The following is a 19275-nucleotide window of genomic DNA, read 5'->3' on the forward strand; positions in this document are numbered from 1 at the left end:
CAGCCCATTGCTACCATGACAGCCTTCACCATTTTTCAGGACTGTTGTAGGAAGGCCAACGCTTTCCTTGGCAAAACAGTCTTAGCTTGTTTCGCAGCAGCGTCAGTTGTGCCACCCGCTATTGAAGAAAGAGTTCAAGTTTTTAGTTTTGGATCAAAGATTTTATATAACTTGTCAGGGAGCTAATAAAGTCTTCGAAATTCTGGCTGCTGGCTGATATCTGCCACTCTGTTAGCAGAGTCAGACATAAACATATGACTCAGTCAGCACTTCAGCGCGCGATGTTGTTTAGAAAATGCTTCCTTAAAAGCATTTCTACAGCGTGCTTTTGGAAGAGGTTTCCTACGTAAGGAGAGTAGCTTATCCTTGATGATTTCAGGTACCTCAATGGGCTTTTAATTGCGTGGTTACATGGTGTGGAGGAGTGCTAGAAGGCCACAGGTCCTTTGTCTGCATAATGATGACTTGATAACAACTGTAGCTTTCTTTTTATTTTTATATTTACCTTTATGTTGAAAGCCAGGAGTCTTTTACTTTTAGAAACTCTTCTCAGAAATCTCGGAGAGGAAAATAATTATTTCATGGTGAATCCTACAAAGAAATAGTCATGAAATATGGACTGTAAGTTCATTAAATGAGCACCGTATCTTTCAATAAGTTGATCTTCTAATGAAAAAGTTTAAGTTTTTAATGCAACTTGGCAGTCATTGTCTCTTAAAAAAGTTAGTACCACCTTGTGGCTTACTTTTTGCTTTCGGTTGAATATGTTTCTTCTTATTTGATGAGGCAGATGAAAGGGCCCCAACCTGTGGAAAAGAGGGAGGGGATAAAACACAAAGCTAAGGGAAGATATTTTGCTGCCTGGGCCTTGCTCTTCCCAGGCGTGTTGTGCTCCTCCTGCCTCTGCCACCTTCCACCCAGCCCCTGGGCAGCACTCTGTCCTTTCCCAGGGCAGAGGCAGGAGCACAAGACATGGGGACATCTCCTGCCTCCTGTAGCCCCCCCTCCGATGTGCGCCCCTCTTGCCCTGTCCTTGCCAGATGCCTGCAGATCTTATTTTAAGGTGATCCATAACTCAGTTTACATGATGCATCCAGCAATCTCAGCTGCATCATTCTCTTTTTTCCAGACGGACTTCGTAAGCGTATTGCTCTTGTAAATAGGCGGCAGGTGTTATTAAATGTACATAATCTAAATCTTATAAATAAATCTCATAGTGAATCCAGTTTCTTCTCTGCATTTTTGTACCCTGCTGGGTACTGAGGATGGGGAGCTGTGACAGCACCTATTTCCAGTCCCAGCTGGGCAAGCTGCCCCTCTGGACTGCAACCAGAGAAGGAGCTCAGCAGCAGTCCTGTTGTTACCTATATCAGTTATGACAAAGACTGCCCATTTTCTGTGGGGTAGCTGTAACAGAGAAGAATATAACTGACGTTTAAATTCAATCACAGACTTCTCCAGGACTTCAGTTCTTACCAAATTCCAGTGAGAATGTACACTTTTTTCTTCTTTTTCTTTGCTTACCAAACAAGTTGTTTATTTTAAAATTATCCCCTAGCCTCTGTTTAGAGTTTATGCCACAACCCATCATGTCAGACTTTACTGCAAGAATTCTGAAAATCACAGCTGTATTAAATTGACAAGTTGATAGTCAATTTTTTGGTTGGCTGGTAGCTAACCAGGAAATTTTTTCTTAATTCAATAATCCGATTTGTCTGAAATGAGGGGTATCACAGATCCATGCTGATTAAATTCTCTAAAAATGTATTTTTCCAAGTGAAGTCTTAAAGATACTGTCAAAATCCAGCATGTGATCACTGGTATTATTCCCCAGAAAGACTTTTCCCTAACATGTTGCTGCCTGGGTATAAGTTAACAGCATCACATGTTGACCTTCTTTGTTTCACAGTTACTGTTTTGAGTAGCCCAGAAAGGAATTTGCAGTGTGAAAGCAGATGTGTGGCTGTGCATAAAGTGTGACTTGATGAACTTATCAAGATGCAGCTGAACAGTTAGCAAAAACAGCCAGCAAAGCCCACAAACCACAGTCTGACAGCCCAGCATCTATTTTTGTGTCAATAAGAAACAGATGTCAGTGGTGAGGCTCTGTGCATAAAAACAGCTTTTGCCATTTTTGTCCACAATCTGTGTTAAAAGTAGGCCAGGCAGCATGACAACCAAATAGTTTGGGTGGTGAAATATGTTATTAATAAAATTTTAAAAAATCTAATCAGTACACCCTGTTGGAATTAACTTGTCTAACAAATATTCTGTAAATTGTGAAGTATTTTATTTTATTTTTCTTCCATCTCTTTTCTCCTGGGTGCGCTATGGGTCAAGACAAAACCTGGTGTCATTCGTCCTGTGCTTGTGAAAGGGAAGAGTGCACAGCAAAAGGAGGAACCCTATCAACCCAATCCTTTTAAAAAGTACCTTGAAGAAATCGGTGATCAAGATACTGAGCAGGTGAGTGACTCACTCTGAAGGATTTTATAACTTCAGCTAGTTTCCTTAAAGACGATGGAATAATCTTAGATGATTTCCTGAGGGGCACCTGGCTTCTGGAGGAGAGTCTACAGGCTGGAGATGGGCAGCTGGGCTTTCTACAGGGACTTTTTTTGGTGATCTAAAAACCTATATGTTGAGGAGAGGACCTTTTTGTGGTAGGAAACACTACAAAAGAAAGTGGAAATCCTGTGCTCCCCTGTCAAGCAGGTGTCTGGATAGGATCTACTAGAAAGCGCTTCCTCCATTTGGTGTCCAGACCCAAATTCTCTCTAAAGAGACAGCAAGGACTGGGCAAGGTTCACTCTTCCCTCTCCAAGGGAGACCGCAGAGGAGCCCCAGTGAATTTCGGTGTTACTGCCCAGTGCGTAGCTCCCCCAGGTTTGTATTCGTGTCCCTCCACAGCGCGAGGGGACAGCTCTTGTTCCGCACACGAGGACCATTAACAGGCAGCCCATGGGGCAGCAAAAGTGCCGTCTTCTCCCGCAGACCTCTGCAGAAAGACGTAGGATCACTTTGCAAAAACACGTCTTGAACTTTGCTGACCTGTATGAGGCATTAGCTCAGAGAAACACCAGATAAATGGTTCTGTCAGCCTTTTCTCACGCATTTGTGCTTGTGCGCATTATTGTGAATTAAACCTTAACTGCGATACATAATCTGAATGTCCCTGTAGGAGCTTATTATTAACCTATCCAGTATGTTCGAATCTTCCATCTGGAGGGTAGTCAAATGGAGCCAATAGTCCTCGTCAGACACAATGTGAATAAAATACCTTGCTAATTGAATTTCTCTTACTTCTATGCCTCTCTAGTCACATTAGAGAGAGACTTTAGCAATGGCAGTCTTCTCTTCTTCCTTTTATAGCTGAATTTTTTTAAGATTTGCATTTTAGCTCTTTCCATTCCTCCCCATAGCTCTGACTTGCTGTAGGACAACGCTGGCATTTCTCAAGAGTACTGCAGCATTACAAACAGAGGAAGGTTTATTCGTAGTGTTAGTGGGTTCCAGCAACACATGTGGGTAGCATCAGAAGGTTTCTCATTTTATAGGTTCCTATAGAATGTAGACTTTCTGTAAAATACTAAAAAAAATGCATTAAAATGATGATTTACAATTTGTCTCTGAACTTTTGAGGTTGACAGTGAATATTTGACTTCAGGTGAGTCCATAGTGACTTTTTCATGCTTTAACTTACTGAAACCCTTCTGATGCCAAGGCACTGTGCTGCCATTCACCTGGGATGAAAGAAGAGGAGAGCTGACCTGGAGCTGCTGCTAGAGAACTTCTGGCCCAGGCCACCCCAGCTGATACCTCCCTTTCATCAAGGCTGGGCACTGATTCTGCTGGCTATAGTTTTGCTGACGAAGAAATGGTGCAATCACCAAACTTTGTATTTTCAGGCAAATACAAACCTGGGGTTATTGCCATAGCCTGAAGCTTTCTGACATTTGAAGCTAATTGTGAAAACCAATCAACTCACACCTTACAAATTACTACGGTACATATTACTGAAGTGCTGAGGATGTAATAAGTCCCTGAATAAATGTGGTTCTTATAACAAAAGCCAAATTATTTTATATAAGAGCTATGTATTAAAATGAACTAAACAAATAGTGCACTGGCTTTGATACATGGAAAAATTAATTCCACAATGAATATGTTCAGTTTTGCTTCCTTTATTTAAAAGAACAATGTCATATGCTTTAAAGTATTGATAAATTGGTATTATTATCCTAACCTAAGAAATACCACAAGTTGCTGTAAAATACTTGTTGTTTTGGGAGATCTCTATTAAGACATCTTTGTTCTGAAAAAGGAAGTACTTGGAGCTGCATTCAGATGGATTCACTGACTTAATAGAAACTGGTTTTGTTTGTGTGAGAAATGGCCATATGATTCTAGTGGTGGTCTAATACAACAATTAACAGTACGATAATAGCCAGATCTGGGGAAAACACTAAAGCACTGAACATGACAGCACATGCTTATGATTTCAGCTCTTGCCTCTCAGAGTAGGTTTATGGTGCTGATACGAGTCCCTTGTGAGTGGAGGAGACTTGGGTGCCCCACGTGAGGATGTTCACAGTCTTACAGCATCTGTGAAACGCTCCTGAAAATTGCTGTGGCTGTCTCCAACCCCAGGGTTGTTAGCCTACAAGGACACTTGTTCTCCCTCTTCACCTGCCCTCAGTAGTTAGCATTTTTGGCTGCACAGTGGCTGGCTTTCAAAGACTGGGAGGCGTTCCCACCAATATTACCCCCAAATCAGGTGAATTGACTGCTTTCATGGGATATGAGAACTGTGGATTAAAACTAGGAGACTAGGAGCTAGGCTTTCTGCTTTCTGCAGAAGAGCCGGTGCTAGTCCACTTGTCCTCAGATAAGAACTTAGCAGGCATCTAGTGTGGCTGAGGGCAAAACTGCTCATACTGTTACTGATTTTCTCTGGTTTTCTGTGGAGATTTTCCCAGCCCTGCTGGGAGGCTCAGCTCTTACATTTCTGTTCTCTCCATCTCTCTGCATTTTCTTTTCCTTTCTTTCCTTGCCAACAACACCCTCCCTAGGTGACGTTGCTGTCCCTCCTTCACCCAGCCCATCTGGAAAGGACAGACCCTTTCAGGCTGCATCTTTGAGGATGGTAGACTAGAAGAGGTTCCAGATGGCATCAGCTTTAATAACTTCTCTCTTGATTTTTCTTAGACCTCTGCAGTACCTCCCCTCCCTGCCAAACCTCCCAGTGTGACACTGAGCACTGGTGACTATGTGGGTGACATTCAGTTTGAGACATAATGATGCAGCCAGCCGTAACTGCTGACCTTCAGCTTCACGTCCCTGTGTCGAACACGTTTTTTTGCACAACAGAGAGTAGCTTGTTTGCTTTTCATTTCATTAAGAAATGTCCCCATGTGGAAAAGGCCATTTGCCTTGTAAAAAAAATAGTGATTTTTGCTTTAACAGGCAGCTGCTCTCATGCAGATAATTCAAGGTAATGGATGGAGACAAAAAGAGATTTCTCAATTAGTAAAGATCATCTGGAAAGGATGCAGCTCAGCTCACAGATAGCTCTTCTTAGCTGTGTTCTGGGTACACTGTATATAGATTGACACTGGTGTGCCAATCAAATTAACAAACCAGGGAAAAATCCCATTTTATTTTGGCTTTTTTCTCATATTAGCTCATGCTGCCTTCTTTTTTTTTTTTTTTTTTTTTTTTTTTGCTCCTGAGGACTTATACAACTTGTAGAACTGGCTATTCAGTGGATATCCCCCCATCCAAAACTTGTTACAGACAGAGTGTAGTATTTTGAGGTTCCAATATGACAGTATTAAGCTTCCCACATTTTAAGATGCCCTTACTGGAGATGACAATTTCCCCTTCATGAGAAAGAATTTTTTTCCTTTTGCTTAGTACATTTCAGTAATATTTCAGAAATTTTGCAAGTATGCTCCAATTTGTTCAACAAAGCACCATAAAATATACTGGAAGTGACAGCTTCATGAAAATTTTCATTTGAAACTGGGGAGACAATCTTTTCTGGGGAAAAAAATAGGGCATTTTGTTACATAGTAATGTGAAAACAACTCCTAATATAAGGTAGAGAATTAATGCGCTTGCAAATATTTATTGACAAGAATGTACATAGGCTCCTTTGTCATTAAAAAAATAAACCACTTTGAGCCGTGTAAGAGCAAGATAAGGATGAACTAAAGAGATACTAGTTACACTTAGCCTGAAGCTGTGAGGCCAGTTTGCCAAGTGTTATCATTACCAGTAGGGCTGGTGTCTCTGAGGAGGAGGCAAAAGTCGGTGTGAAGCGATGGCTGCCTGGTGCCCTTCCAGCCGCTCACGCCGCTGCCGGGCTCTTATCCGCTCGTTTGCTCGTGCTCACTCTTTCGGTGGGTGATGCGTTAGCTTCTGCTGGAACTAATCACAGCTCGTCACAAATTTTCTGGGTCTTGAGCTCAAAGGCACAGCGCGCAGGGGAGGTTCTGGTCTCCACTCAGCCAGCCAAGCGGGTGAGAATTCGGGATGTTTTGTGACAATGGCCTTGACAAAACCTAAGCAGGATTTTTGCCAAAAGCTGGGTATGCCTCCTTGACTCTTTACCAAATCTTTTAAAAATCAATTTTTTAAAGGATTTTATCCTTCAGGTGCAAAAAGCACATTTTTATTGGGTCTTTTTAACCAGCAACGCTATTAACTGCTGACAACTTGCAGTAGTAACATGTATAGTGTGTGCACCTTCACTGGTTTAACTCTTAAATGGCTGAAAAATCTTGTTAGAGTCTTGTTAAAAAGCCTGAAGTTCTCCTGCTAGTATATAGGCAAGGCAGACTTCCTTTTGTACCTTGCAGACACTGTTTTCAGATTGGTTTTGCTTCCAATCCACTCTCTCAGCAAATGTCCCCAAATGGGGCCATTTTATCCTAGCACAAGATCCTTCTGGGCTTTCCTTCTCTGTCACTTGAGCGTCAGTTGAGTTGCAAGAGGGAGAAGCACTGGACCCCAGCCAAAGCCTAACTGGTTTAACGGGACATCTACAGCAGGTTTTTGTGTGTGTACTTTCATGCCAGTGAAAGTGCTTAGTGTAGAGCAATTGTATTGGCACGAAGGTAGAGTTATATTTCCTAGTTAATCGTCAGTCCCTATGAAATGTAAAAAAGGTGCAAGACAAGCACTTTGCTTTCTGTCCAAAGCGCTTTTTTTTGCATTCATTAATCTGCTTCTGTTTACTTTTCTTTTTTTCATAGGAGACTTCTCTCCTACACCCTCTGTATCCAACTAAACTGATCCCTCCAACTAAGTCCCCTTTGCGTCCTCCGTCCATCTCCCTCGCTGACTGTCTAAACCCTGGACCTTTCAGCCACTTGTCTTCTATCACGTGTGATGTCCATGAGAATCCTTATAGCCCTTACAGTCACAACTCTTTGTACAATAAGGTGAGCGTCAAGTGTGGTGTGATTCAAAAGTGTTGTCAGGCTTTCATCCTTTTAATTCTAGGCAGAATTCAGCTGAGTCATTACATTTCAGTGCTGGCAGGTGCTCTGGGAGATGCATCTCAGATGAGCCTGTGTCTCCAGCATCCTTGGAGATATGATTGCTTTTCCTTCCCTTGGCACAGCTCATGTCAGGGCTTGCTTCCTCCAGACCAGCTAGGACAGGGCTCCCACCACTCTTCATTCAAGCTATCTGTTCTCTAAAAGAGGAATAATCTATTTCATCTCTCATGCTCAGATTACTTTTAACATTTACCCATAGTAAGGTAATGGGCTATTTCTTTTTTCCTGGGGACGGGAAGGGAGACTAACCTGAGGGAAGGGAGGTTAACCTGAGAGAAATATAGGCTTTTCCAGTGGCTTTATCTGTCATCCTGACAAGCAGTTCTCTCTTGCCAATGCAAAGGGAATCACACCCTTGCTGACATTTGTGTCTTCCTTGAAACATCAGTGAAGAAGTTAGACAAAATCTCTGTAGTCCAAGGTGTGTGGGTGACAGGGCTGGCTAATGAGCTTTGTAAGGTGAAAACTGGGCCTTGTGTCTTAACAGAAGTCTTTTCGAAGAGCAGCTGGAATGAGGTATTTACAATACCTCAAGAGAGCCCCTGCCTGGCGTTAGAACAGCATCGGTTGTGGAAGTCTGTAGAAGATGCTGTTTGCACCCCTCAGATGCATCCCTCCCATGTCGTCTTTTTCTAACACAAAATCTGGCTGCAAATGCTCAAACCTTGATGCCAGGAGAGATAATCCCACTCCAAGATGTACAGTGTGATTTATTTGGGATGCAAGAGGTTAAAACACAGGCCTTAGTTTCTGTCTCTTTAGGCTACGTCATGGTTTCCTCATCAGGGGAAGGACCAATGTGAAATATGCACTACTAGTTTCAGGCACATTGGGACCCAAGACTGCTTTGGAGACAAGTATCACCTCTGCAGAGAATGTATGTTGGTCGGCTGTCAGACTCTGAAGAAATGCCTGGAAACACCTTTTTCTCCCCATTGACTAGAAACATAACTTAGGTTAATAGGCAATGTCAATATTGTCTGAAGTTGGCCCCTCCTTCCTGTGGGGTTTATAGAATTTACCATTTTACCCACTTTTTATGATGGACTAAGACTAAAACTAAAACTAAAACCAACCTTCCATTCTGTCTTTGAGGCATCCTGAACAAAAGCACCTTTTCACATCTGCTAGACTGGGTTTTGATCTGTTCCAATTTTTACTAAACTGGGCTGACATGTTTATTTAGGCAGCAATGATTTTATGATCACCTATTTTTTGACAAGTTTCCTAGTTCATTGCAGGGCATTCACATGAACAAACAGTTCATATGACCACTGAAGCCAGTTCTTATAATGAAAATGAGTATTTGCTATTGCTAGTGGAAAGACTGCTAGAAACTCAGAAAATTATATAGGAAGGTGAATAAGGCAGGGAAGAGTTGTCTGAAGATAATTAAGATAGTGTAATTTTTTGGTATATCATGTTAGCTGTTTTCTCAGGCAGGGATATTGTTGCTGAATAATTGCTGAAATAGGGAAATTTTGCTGCTGCTCTGATTTCCCATAGCAGCGTGCACCCAAAACTCTTCTTTTGAATGCAGAGGTCATAGAACAGCCCAGACTCTGTATTTACATTCCACCCATGTGGTGATGGTTACGAGGCCTCTTCATCCACAATTTTTTATCTCAAGGAACTTTTGTCATTCTAAGCAACCTTTGTGAGCTTTGCAAACCGATAAATGCAGCCACACCTCTCTGATGTTAAGACGTCCTTCCTGTACAATGTAAATACAAGAGCTACATCATCTCTTTGATTTCTTCCATTTCCCTGTATAACATAAATTTGCTTTCTTACTTGGGTCATTTTTTACTGTCCACTATTAGCAAAGGTATTTCACATGATTCTTCTGTAAGCTTCACACATCTGTAAACAGCTTTTATTTTATTTTTATATTTTTAATATATATTATATATTCTAATTTCCATATTGAACTCTGACTCTCTGTTTAAGTCTGCAACTTTCTAGGGTTGAGCAGCACCATCCATAGCCTAAAAGTCACTGAAGAGTGCTGTATTCTATCAAAGGAAAGCTCAGAGGGTCCTTTAATTTTACTTCAAATACTTCTGCATCACCATTTTGAATGGTTATGTTGTCAGGGAGCTAATTGAGAGGGCTGTGTTTTAGATGAGGCCCTAGTACTGACCGCTGTGACAATTTAAGCAAAAAAGTTCATACATTTGGGCTTCTGCTTGACTTCCCACTGCCATCCCTCTCATCGTGTAAGTGAAATAGGCTCCTGACTTTTGTCAAGACCACATGCAATGATCATGCTTGTGTTTCTCCAAATGCATCCCTTAATTTAGTTAATGTAGCAATTTCTCTCTTCCATCCCATGAGATTTAGTGAAAATCCACGGGAATCTATGATGTTAACCTTGATTAGTACAAAAAAAATCAATAATTAGATCTTCTGAAGCAGAATTGGTAAGAATGACAAAGATTTTTGAGAGGAGTATCTTTTTTGAGATTTCTTTGGAGAATTTTCAGTATAACTCAATTTACCATTGATTGTTTCCTAGTGTTTAAAATAATTGTAATAATTGAATTATTTGCAATAATTTTAAAGTCTTAGCCAATGAAGATAAGGGTAACTGATATAAAATAAGATAACTCAATTGTCAGAGGTAGGTAAGATTTTTAAGCATTACTGGTAGTGCTAGTAAATACCTTTAGTAAAATTTATTGTATTTCTGAACTGATGTCACTCTCTAGGTAGGTGTGGCCCAGTACTTTGGAAAACAGAATAATCAAATGTCAATATTGGGCTAGTTTAATACAAACAGAGGTTTTATTTACACAAGAAGTAAATATTCACCACTTAAAATAATTTTTTTAACATTTCTGTTTTGGTCTATAGTATTAACATTCTTTGATAACCAAAGGAAAATTAATTTCAATCTTATTCACATGATCAATATGTAACATTTGAGTCAATACATGTTGATAAAACCCCTGACAATATTTGCCTGTTATTTCTCGGAATAACCCTGTCTTCTGCGCCACCCAACTACAGTCTAAGCTATTCATGTTTTTCAAAAGACATGATTTGTTGGACTCGATGATCTTAAAGGTCTTTTCCAGCCTAAACGATTCTATGTTTCTATGATTATATATTTTTTGGTCATAAATAATCGAAGTAACAGAAAACACAGTACAGTAGACACAGTATCAGGTGTAGAAACAACACCATGCTATCATGGGAATTTCTTTCCATTCTCTACTAAACCTGAACTGTCATCTCTGTAAATTCCAGTAAACATATGGTCAGTGTCCACATGGTTCATCTCTACGTATGTTACATTTCTAACTATGTGTTGTATTTTGCTTCACGTTCCACTAGAGGGCAAAACCTGCTGCCATAAATTCTTACAATCATTTAGAATACGTTGTCAATACACGATTGAGAACAGACAGGATGTGTCAGTGAATGGAGTTGCTCCTCTTCACCCGCACTTTCATTAAAAAATTACTTTGAACAAGTGTTCTTTCAGAAATGGGAAATGGGATATGGGAAAAAACAGAATGATCACCTGTGTCTTGTATTAGGGAGACTAGATATAGTGAGCTCCTAAACCCAGTATCATTTCATTTGTTGGCTCAGGGCATAAGAAAATAACAGCTGTCTCTATCTGAAATGCTTTATTGAAAGGACACGGTGGTGTTGTTTAGGCAGACTGGACCCACTGCCAGCCTGTTCTTGTTTGAAGCTCCACCAAGTACCTGAATCTTCACAGCTGATGGAGTTATACAGATGAAGCTGAAAGATAGACCTGGCAGGTTTTGTAGGTTATAGCTGCTCAGAGTGATGAAATCCATAAGCTGTGCCCCAGATCATTTCACAATGTGGTTTTAGCTTTGACGGGAGGAGGCAGCGGGAACCAAGATACTGTGTCTGTCCTTCTGCTTGGAGAAGAGCAGAGAAGGCTCCTCTCATCTGTGCAGAGGCTGCTTCTGAAATAAAAATGTTGCCCATTCGAGTGAGCTGATTCTGTTTTCTTCAGCCTTGTCATCTCCCTTGTCCTCTCCTTCCCCACTGTGCTCCCCAGGCACCAGGCACTGCTGCTCTTATTTACACTCCTTGGTCTTGAGTAATTATACGAGTTGAACTTTTTATTATAAAAAAAAGTTCCTTTTCCTTTTGATTGGAATAAAACAGCTCAGGAATGTGGACCTGAGTGCAACTATTGCAGTGATGGAGAGCCCGAGGTAACACTTAGCTCTGTGGTTAACTACAAAGCGTGCTTCTGCTGGGAATCCCTCCAGCCTTTAATGGAGGACTATGTAGGATGGAAGAGCACAACTCTGCACCCGGAGTACTGTGTCTAGTTCTGGTCCCTGCAATTCAAAAAAAAAGGTGCAGACAGACTGGCGAGAGTCCAAAGGAGGGCCGTGAAGATGGTCAAAGGGCTGGAGAACTTGCCTTATGAGGAAAGACTGAAGGAGTTAGGTCTTCCCCTGGAGAAGAGAAGGTTCAGGGGAGACCTCATCATAGTATTCCAGTACTTAAAGGGTGGCTACAACGAGGAAGGAGGCTCTTTCTTCACAGGACGCCACATGGAGAAGACAAGGGACAATGGGTACCACTTGCACTGGGAGAGGTTTCATTTTTATGTGAAAGAAATTTTTTTACAGTGAGAACACCCAATCACTGGGACAACCTCCCCAGGGATGTGGTGGAGTTGCCATCACTGGAGTTTCAAGATGTGTTTGGACAGGGTGCTAGATAATCTCATCTCCCTTTCCCACAACAGGTTGGACCACTCCAGCCCGGGCTGTTCTATGATTCTATGATTCACATGGAGGCACGATCAATGTAAATATCTGTCAGGGCAGAGAGCATTAGATTTTGGGAAACTGTCCATCATTTGGAAGGAGAAAGGAATGATCAGTCCAAGTGAAGAGGCAGGGGATGAGCGGGTGTAGTTCCTCAGCTGGGGACTGCCTCTCGGTCCCTATTGACTTTCAGACTGCCTTTTCTTTCTATCAGCAAGGGCTGAGCACATCAGTCATGTACACCCCTGTGAAAATCTCCCTGTTGGTTCAATATTTAGCAGCACAGCCTTGAAAATGGATTGGAGGGAACCGGCTTTTTGCAAGAGGTATGAGAAATGTTAAAAACCTACCTTTTGTGTTCAGACATTACTTATAAGAGTAAAGGTCCAAGACTGCAGAGGACAAGTTTTATTTAATGCCCAACTTTGGGCTCAAGCCAATTTAATTTTTTTTCTGGACCTAAATGGAGTTTTCTTGAAATCATTAAGTGTTGTGTTGGAATTGTCAGCCTTCCATAATCACTTGCAGGTTGGCAGGCTCCTAAGTAAGCAGAATATTTAAAGGGAATCTTTATTATTTTTTAAATGAAATCAGTGGTGTTTACCTCACCATCCACTCTCCTACTCATTGGAGTTCGTATTTGATTAATAGTAGCATAGTGGGAATTGACGTTCGGTGAATGCGGCAGCCTTTCAAGGTTGCCATGGAAAAGCACTTTTCTCCCAGACATCATCCCAGCTGCTTTTATTTCTAGAAGAGAGTTTTTTTCTTGCTTTTGAACTTTGATATTTAAATGCTCTACTTGTGTAGCTGTATTATGGTTGATCAACCTTCTGCACTCTGTGATCCAGAACAATTGCTTTAGTACAGAAAAACAAAACAGAGGCAAACAAGGCAGTTCATTAGTGCTGTGCTACAAATTGGAGCTCTTTGTTGGGAAAATACTAATGCTTAATATTGTTGTGTCTCCTTTGTATATGCTTTTATGGCATTGCCTGGGCTCAGCGAGCTATTTTAATCATATCATACTTAGATGACATTTATATCACTTTGGATTTGGTTTGATAATGCCTGCAGAAAATGCCTCTGGAGTTCTTGCTCAGCTCATCTCCAAAGAAAGGCATTTCTCCTAAAGCACTTTAGAAGGATCATAACTTGGTAATCAATTGCTTTCTCTGAAGTCATCAAATTAGCAACAGAACATGAAGGTAGCTTAGGCTCAACAGGAGACACAGCAACACGCACTTAACATGGAGAAGTCTCAAATCTGGCACTGCCTGGAAAGAACTCTGCTACCCACTCCTGTAGAGACAGGTCTTCCAAAGGAAAAAAAGGTATTGATTACTGTGTCACTCCTTTTGGCCTGGCTAGTTACGCAATTTTGAGAGCCTTTCTGTCTTATTTCCCCTAGGAGAAGCTGTGGATGGTAGGACCCTGGTATTTCTTTGGTGTACTTCTGTTCATTTAGAAAACAGGACAAAACACAAAAAGTTGTTTTCTTGAACGTGGTAGGATCAAACCCCAGCAGGCACTTTCCATACTTAGAAACTAAAATGTGCTTCCCAGTGAACGCTGTGCCCAGAAGTGTCCAAGTTTCCTCTTGGAACATACTTACAGCCACTACTATTGCTTTCTGCCTTCACATTTATACAGGCTGTCTCTGCTGGAATATCTTAAAACAGTCTCAAGCAACAAAAAGTGCTTTAAAATGTTTTGTCTTCATTCTTAGAAGTCTCTCCATAATATAAAACTTGCGTTCAGTTATGCTTAGCTTTCTAGGATGATTTCATGTAGACTAGTGGATTACAGGCAGACATTTTTAATATATCAAATATAACAGAAATTCTGGCCCTAGCTAACAACTCATTTCTGAGATGTCTTTATCTTAGCCTTCTGTATCTTCAGATTAATATTTGAACACACATCTTAAAACAAAGGAAACACAAGAGCCCGAATACTACCACACTGCTAGTATCTGCTTCTAATGTCTCTGGTGGTTTGTGAAGGGGATTCTCTGAAATGTCCCATGGTGATGGGGGCTAGCTTGCCATAGCTCAGAGGCTGCTTCTGATGCTAGGATCCTGATCCATGACTGGATTTGGACTGGATACGACTCCATTTCTAGGGGAATTTGAAACCATAGAAAATGGAAATGTCAAAAAAATAGTCTCCATTAAATGATTTGGCAAATGGGAACTGCAGGGGGACATGTCTTTGCTTGTAACATAGTAATAAAAACAAAAGGCAAAATTACAAAGAACAGAATCCGCTCAGAGGTAAAGATTGTTATTAATGGCAAAAGCAGAAATATACTATTGAGTGAAAAATATCAAACAAGATTTGGTGGACATGTAACCTGGGTGAGAAACAAAAATGATACTTGTATGCTTTTTATTGAAGACAGTGAGAAAACAAAGTGTGAAGGAAAAAGAAAAATCATAATTAATGGAAACTATCCTAAACCACCCAGAGCTATAGAGAAATTTGTATCTTAGACCTCACTGAACACAGAGGTTTCTAGGCAATTTCCTGCTGCTCTTTTAGATTGTAAAAAACTCTTCTGAGTTATCAAAGAAAAGTTACAGTGAGCTGATAAACCTTTGGAAACTCTACATTTTAAAGGACAAATTGGCACAATTAGAATTCACTTAACTTTTATTGCAGGTATTGATATAATGTGTACTCTGAAATATGGCCTTAATTAACTCCACTTCCAGTTATGTTAGAAAAATGTATAAAGTATAGTTAGTTCTGGTGAAATTCCAAGTATGTACTTAGAGCTTTATTTAAAGAAGCCAGTATTTACCTATGTTACAAACATGAAATTCAAGGCATTAGTGGTTTTTTTTTTTGGCAAACCGTTCTAAACTTTGATGAAGAGGTCATATATGATAAACTATAAATTATAGTACTAGCTTTCTCTTTTTCTTAATTAAACAGTGGCTATTATTTTAGTACTTGTATGATAGGCAGAATATGATCTTAATACAAACTTAATATAGTAGGTGACAGTTACACACACATACTCTTCAAAATTCAGTCAAAGTTTGTGGTTTGGATTTAAAGTAGCTAAGGTCAAAGATCCTTGTTGCATGAGAAGCTTACTCAGAAAACAGGGTTTATTCAGTTTTGCAGCTAATCTGGGAAGAAAATATGTGGGGGGAAGGTCAGCTCTGAATATTAAATCCATTTCATTTCACACTCACCTGGAAATCAGTTCAAGTTCTTTGGCTGCTAGCAGTCAATGAGCAATGAGCCCTTTTGTGGGCCAGGGAAGCATCGTCTCTTCTAAGCAATGACTCAATTTCTGTAAGTCCATAAATAGTTCACAGTCGATATGCTGACGGAAATTTCAAACACTTGTGTTGTTGGAAATTCTGAAATTTTCTTTCCAATACAGATGTAAATTTGAAAACATTTAAATACCCCAGAAATCAATATGCATCATTTGGGTTATATGAACTAACTCAAACCAGATAGTTCTAATCCATGTGATTAGAAGATGATTGTCTCCTTTGCTGCCTTAATCTATAGGTGTGTAGGTTGTGGTTCTCATGCCTCAAGTCTTTGTTATGGGCCTGGTACCCTTGCTGGTCACCAGCTCCCATAATCACCTATAGTGAAATTAGCTATGTGAGAAACTGCAGAGCTTGATTAGCCCACAGAAGAAAATAGAAGCTCTTGTCATGCTTTCCACAAAGTGCACTAGCGGTGAAATACATTTTAATATTTTATGGAGGTGATCCAAAACAAAACAACCAGGCCATAAAACACGGTATTTCAGAGAGGGTTGGGATTTCTTATGATTAAACACTTAATTTTAATTTTCTAAGGGACTAGTGAGAGTTTGCAAGAGACACCAAAATGTTTCGCAGAAAGCTTCATTCTCCTGTTGCTAGTATTTTTCACTGAAAAATAATTTTTGGCAGAAAATCCTTAGCCAATTCCATCGTAGGCTAGCCCTGCATGAGAAATTAAACTTGGCCTGGGAAAAGGCATCCCAAGAAAAATCGATGCACTGCTGGGCTTGCGTGCGTCTCCCTCCCTCCAGCTCCACTTAGAGATAAGGAATCCCCTCCTGCAAAGCCCTGTAACTCCTCCAGCCTCTGGTGTTCAGATAGAAATCCTTCAGTCTCAGCCCCCTCTGGTGCTCTCCAGACCTGTGTCCTGTGAGAACCTGTCAGGGAACCATGTCTGCATCCGAATTGTCCCTCTTGTGCAGGTACTTATCAGTATCTGGAGAGAGATTTGGAACCTTCAAGTTAAAAGTGCACAGGTACAGTAGTGTATAATAATGATTTGCAGGCCAGTCAGGATGTTCTATTTCATACGTGGCTGAAGGCACATTATAAATCTTTGCTGTGATCACCATTTCTACTTCACGTTTCCTTTTATAGAGAGGTGAAAGGTGCAAAAGGATTGACTGAATCTTTGAATTGGATTTTATACTGTGTCATTTCAGAGAGACTATAGACATCATAATTATAAACTGTCCCTTTATGTTCTGTATTTTCCCTTTAGTTGAAGGTAGTCCTTGCTCTGCTGCTGTGGGTGTTTTACCATTTACTAGTACCCTAGATTTCATGTGCTCGTACTCAGAAAAAGTGGTTATCTATAAAATTGTTTTATAAAAAAAGGTTGCTTGTTATGCATGTATAAATGAACATTTTTGGTCTTTGAGAAGTTAGTAATTTTTCACATTGTGAAGGAATGACTCTATGTTTCTTCAAAGTCTAGAGTACCTAATTTTTGTTCAAAGTGGATTAAAGACTTAACAGAGTAGTTTGAAAGAATAGCGTATATGTGAATGTTCTCTGGTTACTATAGTTGAAACATTCTTATTTATTTGTTATGCACATTATCTCTCACAGGTTCCAAAGAGTTTTAAACCCATGTCTCAATTAGCAAAGGTTACAGACCCTCTAGAGAGTGACTTAGATTTATGAGAAAGGTCTTACACTGAGAACACCTCAGAAAGCTTTATATTAGTTCAGAGGCAGCTGTGATTCATAGCACAATAAAGATAAACTGACCTTTTAAAGGCAAATATGCCTTGCTGATTACTCTACAGAGCTAAATGAACAAAGGTCTAACTAAGATGTTATATAACCACATCTCTTCTAAGCCTTGACTAAGTCTGTAAGAGGTTCTTTTGGCCAGGTATATAATTTCCCTTTGAACTTACGTGCTGCAAATACTTATATATTGCAAGGATATTCTGCTCTCCTCAGTAAAATTTTTGCAGCCACAAATAGAGATTTGTCTAGTTTGCTCTTTCACAGTTCTTAGAAATAATAAAGAAAATGTCACATTACCAGAAAACTGAGTGACATGTAGAAAAGTTAAGAGTTATTAATTAACTTGTAAGAGTAATGCAGAATTTAACTGGCAAAGGAAACAAGAATAGAAATTATAAAAGCAATATTGTCATCTTCCACCATCAACAGATGCAATCCTTTTACATTTGTAGAAGAAAATAGGCCTTCTTGCCAGCTGCTTTGACCTGGAGATGAAAGAATGCCAGTGACAGAGCTTAATCCAGTCTCACTAAAACAGCTCTCCCGTAAAAAGTACATAGTCCAAGTTGCATTCACACTTCAGATCTTCTGGGCACATTCCTATATGACCCTGAGGCACGATAATCACACAATGACTAGCAAGGAAGGGTTAATCCCACCTCATTCTACCTACTCTGCATTCTGGTACCTTTAAGTTGACTGTCTGGTACTCGGATGTTGATAGCTCATCTTTGCAGAGATGACCATACTCTGTGAGGATCTTTCCCCTGCGCTTAGGGCCATCAGTTGTGCTGTGATTCAGATACAAGGCTGAGTTTAATCTTGTAGGCTATTTGTCCTGTTAAGTGTCCTTCGAACACCCTGGGCTGACCACCATGCAGAGAAGGCAACGTGGAGATGCCAATGCCCTCCCGTAGTGCTTGCCCAGCCAGTGAGAAACCTGATTGTAGTGCTCATCTCACCCTGCAGAGGTTCAAACTTCTCTATCTTCTAAAAGCATCTGGTCCTTACGCACGGAGCTGCAGAAAGCAAGTGCGCTGGGACAGCAAGTTCCATCCTGCTTGTGGGACTGGCGTGGTGTGCATTCGAAAACACAAAAATCCTATTTGTAAGAAAAAAAATCAGGGAGGAAAGAATAAGACTCTGTAGCCTCTTGGTTAAACTCTGGGAGGACAGGCACCGAACCTTTTCCACTGCAAGGCTGACACATTGACGCTTGATGGAAATAACACAGAGAAGAGCGTCCAGCTCGTTAGCATGAAGTCCCCCAGGCCAAGGAGCTCAGCTCCTTTGCAGCTGGCAGAGGCAGAGCTGTTCAATTCCAGGGAAAAACCCAACACCCTCCCCTCAGGGACCTGCAAGCCTACGCTTTATTTCAGCAGGAAGGATGCAGCACTTGGCTTATGTGCTCCATATTCACTGAAGTACTGCTTAAAGTTCTTTACAAGTGTAGCCATATGTGAATTCCTTAAGACTAGATCCCCTGTCATGGCAAAATCAGGTCTCCAGACCTGACTAGTAGAATATATAGACTCTTCTATGATAACTTCAGGGATTTTATGTCAGAGAAGCCTTGTGAAAACAGAGAACTGTATATTGTTCAGTTTTTCTCCAACTCTTAAGCCTCTATTAACTTTTTTCCTCCATTATTAATCAGTAAAGTCCTTGTTTGCCTCTCACTTTTTTTCTTTCAATTAAGCCTTTCCAAAATAATCAATGTTAACAGTCTCTGTCTGTTAAAACTACACATAATACACATAATTTTCCCTCTTTATGGAGACTGTTACAGATGTTGGCTCTGTAGTTTGAAAAGAGGATGCTATCAAAATAAAGGAAGCAAATATATTTCTTGGACAAAAAAGATCATTACTTTTGTCAGGTCTAAGAAGGACTTGAGACCTCATACTCAAGGAACAA

The 19275-nt window shown here is 40.4% G+C and overlaps 1 protein-coding gene across 1 annotated transcript in view; it reads left to right on the forward strand.

The window, feature by feature from the left end:
• MLIP (muscular LMNA-interacting protein) overlaps positions 1–19275 on the forward strand; it is a 138182-nt gene that overhangs the window by 108658 nt on the left and 10249 nt on the right. The window contains exon 12 of the mRNA XM_010561102.1: positions 2341–2466. Within this exon, the coding sequence (XP_010559404.1) occupies positions 2341–2466 (126 nt within the window). The remainder of the gene's footprint in view (positions 1–2340; positions 2467–19275) is intronic.

Source organism: Haliaeetus leucocephalus, unplaced genomic scaffold, assembly GCF_000737465.1.
Source record: "Haliaeetus leucocephalus isolate CR32 unplaced genomic scaffold, Haliaeetus_leucocephalus-4.0 Scaffold141, whole genome shotgun sequence".
In the NCBI taxonomy this organism is placed as follows: Eukaryota; Metazoa; Chordata; class Aves; order Accipitriformes; family Accipitridae; genus Haliaeetus; species Haliaeetus leucocephalus.